The sequence below is a fragment of the Octopus bimaculoides genome, chromosome 18 (genome assembly GCF_046866305.1).
Source record: "Octopus bimaculoides isolate indiv1 chromosome 18, ASM4686630v1, whole genome shotgun sequence".
NCBI lineage: Eukaryota > Metazoa > Mollusca > Cephalopoda > Octopoda > Octopodidae > Octopus > Octopus bimaculoides.
In genome coordinates, this window is record NC_142945.1 from 51,590,415 (window position 1) to 51,602,693 (window position 12,279).

Here is a 12,279-nt window from a genome sequence, read left to right on the forward strand (position 1 = left end):
TCAGAATCGCTATAAATAGTAAGTTTGTAATAGTTTGCAGTATTCAGTGTCCCAGCTGTAACATGGTTGATTCGGTCATTTTGCACTGTGTTTTGGAAAATTCCAAGTAGTAAAATTTTCTCTTTGTAGACCTGAAGAAAACGTTTTGTTTCTGCGCGATGTAACGCTTTTATTGATCAGCAAAGAAAACGACTGAAAGAAATCTGTGTTATTGTTTATACGCACATACATTGATACATGTATGTGCATATACACAACCACACACACAGTGCGCATGCGCACACAAACGCACACACATATACATATATATATATGTTATATTTTAACATCTCACTTCGTTAAAACCATTAAAGGTATCACAATAAAATATCAGAGAAAACCATATGGAACAAATATAAACTGGTTGCAGTGAGGAGAAACAGCTGTTACATTATTTCTGAATATAAAAGACATGGAAACAAATAAGGAAACATTTCATGATCGGACGGTCATTGAAAAGGAAAAACCACGATGAAATATTCTCTGTATTTTCTTTTAATTATCGGTAAGTAGTTACAAGACAAACGTTTTTTATCTTCATAAATGTTTCTATTTAATTTGTGGATATCATTTAATCTACCAAACACACACACACACACACACACACACACACACACACACACACACACACACACACACACACACACTCACTTCCAAGCATACGCATACACACCTGTACACAAACACTAAATTAATCATAGCTTTACATGCTTCGAGATATACTCTTTCCAAAGAATTATTTCATGTCCTCCCGAACATTCATAAATAACTACGACGTCAGAAATAGACATGCACGCACACACACACACACATAAACACACACATACACACACAAAAGTAAAGTCACTAAGTTAGCGAGCCATGTATGATGTTTTGAAGACCAACTGCACACCACATACAATCAAGTGGAGAATCATAGAGAAATCCATGCCATATGTAAATGGATCAAAGTAATGTAACTTTTGCGTAGCAGAATGACGTACATTCCTTTCCGATCTAAAAATTTCACCGCACTACTTAATTCCAGATACGAAATTTCCAGTAAATGCAAGCAAATGGTCAAATCTGATTTGGTAAACTGGAGTCTATCACGCTCATCCGATTGAGAAATTGTATGGCAAATTTTGTCCCCCTCTCTGTTGAATTCCTCTACAACAACTAGTTTAATTATGGCTTCTACGATGAAACACGACGTAACCCTAATTTTCTTTCTTTTCCGTTTAATCAACTTTCACTTTTGCATCAACTTTCTTCCCGATTTTAGGTTTGTATTTTCTCGTATACCAGCGTACTGGTTTGCAAAGAGGAAACATCATGTGCTCAGAGTCTCAAGTTGCTTGGTGTCGCAAGGCACGTTATGAAAACATCATTAGCCGCTTGTTTTCGAAGCAAGAAACAATAACCAGTACATATATTTATGCTGTGTACATTAAATGATGTTCACAACGTAAAGATAAGTACTACTAACCGCTTGTTTAGATATAAAGGTTGAACGGTTTGGAATATGTGCGATCAATATAAATGCCAGGAATTACATATTAAAACAGTCTGACTTGTGCCTGATGAGTTAGGTTCGTTTTGTGAGCATGCGTAATATAAAATTGTAATCTTCAGGTGAATAAAGAAAAAAAATTAATACTTAGAATTCCTTGCAAAATATAACGTAGTGCAAAATGACACTTTCAAACAGGTTAGATTTTGCGTGATTACATTATATATATGAGTGTATGTATGTATATGTATACACACACACACTCACACACACATGCTTATATGTATATATATATGTATGTACATGTATATATATATATATATATATATATATATATATATGTGTGTATGTATATATATATATGTGTGTATGTATATATATATATATATATATATATATATATATGTATGTATGTATGTATATATATATATATATATATGTGTGTGTGTGTGTGTGTGTGTGAGTGTGCATTAGTTTCTGCGCGTGTTTTTTTGTGTGCATGGTTACATGAATAAACACACGTATTCCAAATCATTCAACCTTTATATTTAACGAAGTTTTTGCAGAATGAATTCTTGCTGGGCTGTTTAGGTCACTGCTTTAATTTAATACTGTTTCAATCTCCTTCACCGAGTTTTTACCGTTCGGCTGTTACCCACCGATATCAATGAAATAATTATTCACGTTTGCTTATATATCGCGAAAAGAAATTCGTTCAAGAAGGTTGCACGTTCATGACAGGCCCAGTTAAGGGCGAAATATATCTAATATTGCCATGACTTACTGCTGTGATGACGCTCTTTTATCTGAGATATAAATTGTCTTTTAAATACAACATTATTATGAAGAATGTTTTACTGATCCAATTGTACAGATTCATGTCTTCAAACGATGTGTATGAATTGTATAAATTTTGTATGATACACATATCTCGAGTTTCAAATTAAATTTTCATTATTTTAAACCGTTACTATATTTCTCAATCATTTTCATCATTCCGTGTTTATATTCTTCTAGTTATTTCAGTGATTGTTCTGCAGAAATGCTGGGGACACAGACCAGTTTGTAAGTAGATCATAACTACGTTCATCTGGATTATTCCAAGCATTACCAATGTGTGTTGGGGCTGAATTAGTTTCACAGCTACATCTGAGAGCTTGAAAGAGACGTAAATGTGATGGCGTTTAAGTATGTTCTTATTCGAATATTCTGTGACGTGCGATGCACATCATACACTAATAGTTTTACAATATCGAGTCTGTGTTATTTATCATAACTCATTTTGGAATTTATAGTTGTAACAAACGGGGAGATACTTTCCACCAGACGTTTACGTGTTTTAAGATAAACAATATATCAACAGACGTTTGTAAATTGTTAATACATATCAATAGTGAATAAATTAGAAGATTTTCAGTTGTGTATTACAGTCATAATTGTAATGAGGCACCATTTTATGATTTCTGCGACATGAACGTAAAATGATTGTTAACATAAGAGTAATTTAGTAATATCAAAATATCCCTCTATTTGTAGACGCACCTAATTTGATAATATTAAAACACGGCACGATCATCTCATTTGTAAGACACGATTCTAATTTAGGTCGAAGAATATTAGTTTTGATGGGAAGGGGGTACACGGTACTATTCACCCCAATACCTGAGGAATATTTTAATTTCGAGACTTCGGATGGATGGAAAGCAAATGCATCATTACCAGAATGTGAACTTGGAACGTAAAGAGCGAGAAGAACTATCACAAGGTATTTTTTTCTGTTGCTATCACAATTCTGTTAATTCGACAGCACGAAATTGATAATGACACTGACAATTTCCAGCTGATATCGCGGATTCAGACTGGAATTAGTGTAATTTATACTATATTTCTTAATATTTATTCTGTCTGGAAAGAATATTAAATAATACATTTTAATATGCAGATCGTCCTGATGTGGGCCATTGCTTTGATGAAGCGTATTGCCCAGGAGCCGAGAAAAAGTATCATTTTGATTATTACAGGGAAATTTTCTGCTCGTACGTATCCTTTTATTCTAACTATTAGTATTATTTCTCATTTAATATTAATTTAATATTTTCTAAATAAGCAAGTGCGCAATAAACTCTTTAAAACTAATATTTCTTTATTGAGCACGCTGCTATAAGTTGTTGGTCAGATTGTAAGTGAATTTAAACATTAAACACACGATCAAATATCATAAAGCAAATTATGCCACGAAAAGATTTGCCCACAAACATCAAACATATAACGCCATACATTTTATGAACTAATTATATTGACCGAATTCTGTTTGTCTTGCAGACATATACTAAAGTATAAAGATTGTGCTAAGAAGAACAAAGATCAGCTGTGTATTGAGGTGCTGGATTCCTATTTCAAGTCGGTTTACTTCTGTCCTTGTATGAGATTTTTGTTTCTTTGCAACATACAATGAGAAATCGTGAATCAGGGAGCTTAATTACTGACGGTAATGATGATGATGTAAATTCAATTACTACAAATGTGAATGTTTCCATTAATTCATAATTAAATGGTTAAAAATATTAGATTACTTTCTGTACAATTGATATTTATATAAACGATGGAGTATCAAAGATCTGCTTAGTGTATTATGTTTTGCCTGCTTCTATTATTTCATATAAATTGTATGGGTTAAATGTAGATACAAAGAAAGTTTGAGGTTTAGTCAGGAAGAAAAAGATGCACTATCCCTTCAAGCAACGCCAAAGATTTAACTGTTTTACGTTTCAGGTGTGTTCAATGAAACATTAAAAGATTTAACTTAAAAACGCTCATAACTTAAGAAAACCTCTTTGGTTAATTTTAACTTAATTCCCTCCAATACAGATGTTGTAATAAGCATTCTTTTCTCTTCTCATTACAGTTCATATTCCTGTCAATTCCGAAGTTGTGAATAAGAAGTGTAAAAAATCAATACATGTATACATAAATAAAAATATAATAAATATATTGGTGTTGTCTTGTAATTTTGGTTGAATTTTGTGGAAACATGAGAAAGGGATTTCTATTGAATATCTCAATTTAGAGTCAAGTTAGAGTCGGGGATGAGTTTGGTTGTGTGCGTGGGATTTCCGTGATAATAGAGGTGACTCTTACTTTAGTCAACATTAGAAATGAAACACATTTTTCAAGCCATAATTCTATATTAGGAAGTTATATTGAGGGCGTGTATACAAACGTGCGTTTGAACGTCGAATCACTTAATCTACTAGCGTGAATGTACGTCTATAGGAAGCAGTGTAATATATATTATATTTCATAATATTCCCCATCGACCGATGAACTCCTAGGAATTCACTTTCAGATACAAAAATGCATCTATAGACATCTACACGAACAATTTGCGCAAATACATGTAAATATACATCACATTTTTCAAGCCATTATTTCACATTCAACTAGAGCACATATGTAGTATAGCAACATTTATTTTCATTTATATTTACATATATGTATTCCTAATATATGACGTAATCACAGGTTCAGAATTAATTAAGTATTGGAACACGATCTGAAATAAGAACAGAAATACAATGGTTAGCGAAGTAATTGTTGTGAAGAGAGTTGAGAATGATTATTATTATCATCATCATCATCATCATCATCATTATTATTATTATTATTATTATTATTATTATTATTATTATTATTATTATTATTATTATTATTATTATTATTATTCAGGTCACTGCCTGGAATCGAACTCGGAATCTTAGGGTTAGTAGCCCGCGCTCTTAAGTGCGGGCATATAGCGTAGTGGTTAAGAGCGCGGACAACTATCCCCAACATTACTATCCCAACTATCCCTGATGAAGGCTGGAGGGTATGTCAGCAGAAATGTTGTGTTAACAACAAACAAGATGAGGATAAATATCCGTCAAATGTAAATAATGTAAATAATGTAAACCGAGTATACTTATATATATATTCTCACCTTGAATATTCATTTCAATTGGTTTCCAATTCCGTCACACCAGAATCGATATAAAAAGCACAAGTAATATAATGTATGAAGTCGTTAAACGTACCGAACCACTAACTTGTACTTTCTGTGTTGTATCTAAAACAGATATAAAATATGTTGTTTAATTAGTTTTTAATTGATATATTATACACACATACAAACACACATACACCCATACAACCCTCCCACACACACAAGCAGACAAAATGTTTTCTTTTTATAGTTCCCCCCCAAAAAGAAAAAGATTGTTCCATCGGTTTTTCCAACAATTAAAAAAATAGATAGATAGATAGATAGAGTGATTGATTGATAGATAAGTAGGTGGGTAGTTAGATATGAAATAGATAGGCAGATGGAAAGACAGATCAACTGATTGATTGCCCCTTCAACATTGCCTATGTGGATTTTTACATCTCAAGAATCAGATGTTTCAGAAAAATATAGTTTCACCATACAATTTTTAAAATAACCATGGAATCTCCACAGAGTAGTAGTAGTAGTAGTAGTAGTAGTAGTAGTAGTAGTAGTAGTAGTAGTAGTAGTAGTAGTAGTAGTAGTAGTAGATAATAATATATATATATACAAGAGGCATTCCTTTTAATTTGAAATGAATGGAAAACCGATACTAGTCGGGTAAGTATTTACAAAATAAATTAACAAAAAACATTATCCTTTGGAAATTAATTCTCCGATGAGATGTTTGTAACAATAATTCTAAAATGAAAAGAGGAAAAAAATTATACCTTACCCTCACAGACTTCTTCTCTTTGGAGAGCGAACATAAATCCAGAAAGACACCACCAAGGTCCTTTCTTTCTGGCACAAGCGATATATTCATATAACCGACTGGAAATCAAACATAAATTGGCTGATAATATTCTAGAAAATGGTGGTCAGCACTGCTGGTTAAATCTGCCTGATTTATGAAATGTATGGCACAGAGCCGACAGAGAAAAATATGGATTAACTCACTTCCCTTAAAATTATGTGTATAATTACGAAACCATTATTTGTAAATACGGAACGCTGAACAGACAGAATCAGTAAGGCCTTGCGCTAATTGCTCCGGCTGTTTGCGATCTGAAATGAAAATCCTGCTGAAGTCAATTTTAACCTTCATCCTTTTAAAACTGATAAAAAATTACCAATGAAGTACTGGGGTCGATAGGGCTCAATACCACAGACTTGCTTGCCAGTTGCTTGACCTTAATCAATGGAGCATGTCTCTTAGTGACTGACGATATGTGCATCTCTGATCACGAGCAGAAGTAATGGGAAGCATCATAGTCTTGTGTTGAGAGCAATTCTTTGAGATTTGAATAATTCACCTCTGAAAGCATAGGTGTTTTGCTGATCATCCTGAAACAACCATAATTCAGGGACCTTGTTGAGCAGGATGGGCTACTTGACCTAAGGAAAATTGTAACTGGGTCCCCGACTGTAAGGTCATGCACTGTTTATCTTCACATGAGATCACTATGTCATGCAGATATAGTCGTGATGTATGCGCCTGGTGTACCTTCATCAGACGAGTAGTCATGATGGGTGTACTGGGCTTCGTATAATTTATACCAGTGTCACTTTGATGTCATGCACTCAATAATAATAATACTAATGATGATGATAATAATAATAATAATAATAATAATAATAATAATAATAATAATAATAATAATAATAATAATAATATTCAGACAAATACATAACAAAAACACCAGGACTTACAAATATATATAACATACAGAAAATTGCACTACTGGGTACTGCACACATTCTACGCAAAACACTTTCAATACAGTAAACATAAGAGCACCACAGCAAACCACAGCACATACCCAAGGCGCACAGAGCTGCGCTCGGTAGTGAAGTGAAAGCACGTTATAAAAATAAAACTACTGAATAATAATAATAATAATAGGGTATATACTTGCAAAAATCTTTTTTGTTATTAGGTGGAGGATATTTTTTCCAGGCTTCTGGACAATACTTGTCGCTCGCGCAATAATACATACCAAAAAGACCTGCAAATGTTCAGACTGTTAGCATATTAAAGAAATAGACAATAATTAAAGAAATAAACATTTGACTCCCAGCTGAAAGCATGTTATCAGCAGGAAACTATTCTAGGGAAAATTTGCAAACGGGAACGTATGTCTTGCATTGTTGTTTTGTACATGACAAAACCATTGCATGCATTGTGTGGCTTATTCATTGAGTCTTCATATATATATAACGATCGTTCAAAACATACTGCACGAGACTTAACGAAATCGCTAAATTTAAGTCACACCTCAATCACAAGACACCTTCATGAACTAGAAAAAGGTGTCTAACATTGGTCAGTGAAGGAACGAAAATAAGTAACCAAACGCAACAAAATACAATGAAAATAATTAACGAAATAAATGAAACTATATCATATCCAGATATTTAATAAATTCTGTAACGAATGGTATATCCTGTTTATGATAAACAGCGAACTTCACTAACCTTTAGTACCAGATTCATGTTCCTCGTGATCTGACAATACAAAATGTAACAATATAAAACAAGCATTGTACATAAATAAAAACATACATAGTGGGATGCATAGTGTACAAATATACTATATGCTATATATATATATATATATTTATTTATTCATATATTATATATACATATATGTAGATGTATATATACATGTATATATATATATATATATATATATATATATATATATATATATATATATATATATATATATATATATATATATATATATATAACTTATATATATATATATATATATATATATATATATATATATATATATATATATATATATGTATATATATATATATATATATATATATATATATATATATATATATATATACGTATATTTATACGTATAAGTGTCTAAATATATACGTATTATGTTACGTGTATGCACGTAAGCAACTACATGTATATGAGGATGAGGTTGCCTGCACACACACACACACACACACACACACATATATATATACATATACACATATATATGTGTGCATGTGTGTGTGGATATGTGTGTATATATGAGTACATACATACATGTTTGTGTGAGTGTGTACTTATATAGACGTGGACGAAGGAGGTTTATGTCTATGTATTGTGAGAATATAGGTGCGTGTATTTTTTTATCTTTTATCTTTTTTTCCATCTATTAAAGTTACTTCCCTTTTATTTAACGGTTTTTCATAGTGTCTGTTGCCATTAATAGCCAACGGTAATGTATCGTAGCTCTTCGCTCCCAAATTCGAAACTCCGAGTACTATAATGACAACCTTTTGCTGTTTTGTCCAAATTATAACATGTATGTATATGTATGTGTGCGTGTGTTTGTACATACATAAATACATATATTATGATAAAAAAGTAAAAGTTACATAAAGTCCTAAATTCTGCTCTACAGCTGTTCCGATGTTTAGAATGCAAATAACGGTTAGAATACAACGCCTGAACGCTGATTCAGTATATCAAACTATACACTATGCAATAGAATATATAAAATGTCTTATATGCCACCTAATATAATATATTATTTTAGATCTTAAACTTTGTAGTGACCTTAACGAGATTAGTTTTCCAAGAGATTATGGCAGCTACGGAGCTACAATTAATTAATTAGCTCATAATGGTCAAGCACCAACAACGCTAAGTCTTTAAACTTTGTGAGGTTTTTCTGTGTTAATTCTGTCATTCAATGGCAATGATCTGAAATATATTGTAACATTATTGTTCTTCTTTAAATCTTGTAAGTTTTTGGTTGGATAAATAAATTCTAAAATTTAAGATACGTACTTGGATCGCTGTGATTAACTTACCTTTCCAGATGCCATACCATAAAGGCGGTATTCCAATAACTACAACTAATAGAAGAGTAAAATTGAATTAAAAAAAAACAAAGAGAAACAACAATTTTAATCAAGAATGTAAGAAGGAATTGAGTAATTCTGTAAATAATAATGTTATTAAAATAGAGAGAAACTAGGTAGATCCATAGTTATAAAAATAGCAAAGCAAGAATATCGAAGCTGCTATATACAATAGATACATATGCATACACAAACGCACAAACATACACACACACATACTGACACATACATACATACACATATGCATAAGCACATACAGATTTATATATACTCATGTACATACATATATATATATATATATATATATATATATATATATATATATATATATATATATATATATATATATATATATATATATGAGCAATATATACGGTATAATATACAACGTATACTGTTAAGATTAGTTGTATTAAAAATATACTAAAATACACTATATACATACATACATATAAGTGCATATATATATATATATATATATATATATATATATATATATATATATATATATATATATATATATATACGTATATATATACATATACACACATATACACACATATATATATGTATATATAGTTAAGGATGAAAAATGCATTGAAGATTATCGGATGCAATACATAAAATAAAAGTAAAATATCTTTATTGTAAGCAAGAGACATTACTAACCTCTGCCTTTGGGCTCAGGATAGATATCTTCCGCTAAAATATAGTAGAATAAAAATATGCAATATATATATATATATATATATATATATATATATATATATATATATATTTATATATATATATAAATGTATCCACTTTTAACATACATTATTTGCAAAATACACTATATTCACGATATTGTGCATTATAATATATATATATATATATATATATATATATATATATATATATATATATATATATATGGAAAAAAAGGCAAAGTAGAAAATGATAAAATACTTTTATAAAGAACATTACAGAACCAGTTTCGTTGAGATCTTTTCAACAGTAAATATGAATAATAGATTTTTGAAAAATTATTGAAAAATTAAATTTTGGTAAATTTAAATGAAAAGTCTTTTTAAAGACATATTTGTATAGTATTCAAGTAACAGTAGCATTTTTCTTGCTTCTGCCTGTCCCTGTCTTACTTGTTAACTCTTGTGGGTTCTGCTTTCTCTTTTATACTGACTATACATTGGCTAAATCCCTACCAGTGATTTCTCTTTGCATCGCGTAACTTTGCAGTTCGAGAGATATTAAACGATAAAATAACTACTAGACTCTAAAGTATGTCTCTCTCTAGCTACAATCCTCTTACCTGCCGTGTTGGTACCAAAGCATGGCTGTTGTTCAAGTACTAAAACAAAAAGATTAAAAAGGAAAAAAAAAATATATTATAATGAAACGAAAATAACAACCAAAATTTTGATAAAAATATTTCCACGAATAAGAATGTTACTATAATAGTTTCAAGCTTATTGGATTATTTTTGTCATAATTTTATTAAAAAATTGTCCGCGTGATGATTGTATAAAATATTTATGGAAGAATTTTTTACAGTAATCGATGTCTGTAAATCCAGGTACGGTAATTATCCCGATTAAAAATGTAATTGATTGAAAGTGCACCAGCAGTCATGAATGTGATTTGAGACAATTCAAACATCAATATGTCTGCTCAAGATTATATAAGCTTTTCTACTCTAGGTTCGAAGTTTTGGAGGAGGGGGCCAGTCGATTAGATCGAATCCAGTACGCAACTGGTACTTGATTTATCGGCCTCGAATGGATGAAAAGCAAAGTCATCCATATATATATATATATATATATATATATATATATATATATATATATATATGTATACAGTGAGAATTTACAAAAAGCAAAAGACGAAGACGGGTGTGTAAACAACAAACAGATTTAACGCTCGGAAAGTGAAAAAGTCTCTTACGTTTCGATCTTACGCTCTTCGACATAAAGGAACACAGAAGTAAGCAGGAAAAGAAAAAAATATATATATGCATGTGTGCATATGTATGTATTTAGAGGTTTACATACGTACATATAAACATACGTATGCACATTTATATATGACGATTGGAGACTCACAACGACTGTTATGTGTGAGTTCCTTCCCGTGTATAGATGTATTTATATATGAATGCATATATACAAAAGAGAGGGAACAGACGGTGATGTCAAATCTAAAGAGGCTTAGATTAATTTATATACAGAGATTAAATAGATATAGGAATACTTACCAAGAACCAGAAAACAAAAACAGAGGTAACATTTCATCCTGTATATTCGTGTTAAATCGATGCCCAGATGGCCAGTCATATAACATAACGTATATGTATGCATCTATGTATTTATGTATGTATATATGTATGCATGCATGTATGCATGTATGTATGTATATATATGCATATGTATTTATATCAATGTATGTATATATATATATGTCTATATATTTATTGATATACATATATATATACGTACATATATATAGATATATATTAAGATAAATTTACACATACATATATTTATATATATATATATATATATATATATATATATATATATATATATATATATATATATATATATATATATATATATATGCATACATGCGTGCACGCACGCACACACACAACCATCTCGAAAGTAATCTAACAGCTGTTTAGCTTAGCTCAAGCAAAAAGACATTTGCTATCTATGATGAACTGTGGTACAATTAATGATGTGATGGCATTGAGGAATTTTTATCGATTTATTTGACATGTTAAAGACTTTCGAAAGCACAGTTAGTTGTGTCTTTGGAACGTAACACCCACAATATTCGAGGGATTACTG

General features: G+C 30.6%; 2 protein-coding genes across 5 annotated transcripts; one reads left to right on the forward strand and one right to left on the reverse strand.

Moving 5' to 3' along the window:
- Nucleotides 1-349: 349 nt before the first annotated feature.
- Nucleotides 350-4,520, forward strand: LOC128249849 (uncharacterized). The gene is made up of 5 exons (XM_089365556.1): nucleotides 350-544; nucleotides 2,549-2,596; nucleotides 3,474-3,567; nucleotides 3,854-4,019; nucleotides 4,437-4,520. Exons 1-4 carry the CDS (start codon nucleotides 511-513, stop codon nucleotides 3,984-3,986), a joined length of 309 nt encoding a protein of 102 aa, XP_089221682.1. The 5' UTR covers nucleotides 350-510; the 3' UTR covers nucleotides 3,987-4,019; nucleotides 4,437-4,520.
- Nucleotides 4,521-4,981: 461 nt separating this feature from the next.
- LOC149132104 (uncharacterized) lies at nucleotides 4,982-11,907 on the reverse strand. 4 transcript variants are annotated; one of them, XM_089366286.1, is made up of 9 exons: nucleotides 11,685-11,907; nucleotides 10,743-10,781; nucleotides 10,103-10,135; nucleotides 9,383-9,427; nucleotides 8,028-8,057; nucleotides 7,465-7,558; nucleotides 6,286-6,383; nucleotides 5,508-5,633; nucleotides 4,982-5,084 (listed from the first exon to the last, which is right to left on the reverse strand). In XM_089366286.1, exons 1-8 carry the CDS (start codon nucleotides 11,785-11,787, stop codon nucleotides 5,542-5,544), a joined length of 534 nt encoding a protein of 177 aa, XP_089222412.1. In that variant the 5' UTR covers nucleotides 11,788-11,907; the 3' UTR covers nucleotides 4,982-5,084; nucleotides 5,508-5,541. The 4 variants fall into 4 exon arrangements, with proteins under 4 accessions (XP_089222412.1, XP_089222413.1, XP_089222414.1 ...); XM_089366287.1 differs by lacking the exon at nucleotides 11,685-11,907 and adding an exon at nucleotides 11,375-11,585; XM_089366288.1 differs by lacking the exon at nucleotides 10,743-10,781 and having other exon boundaries at nucleotides 11,685-11,901.
- Nucleotides 11,908-12,279: the final 372 nt, after the last annotated feature.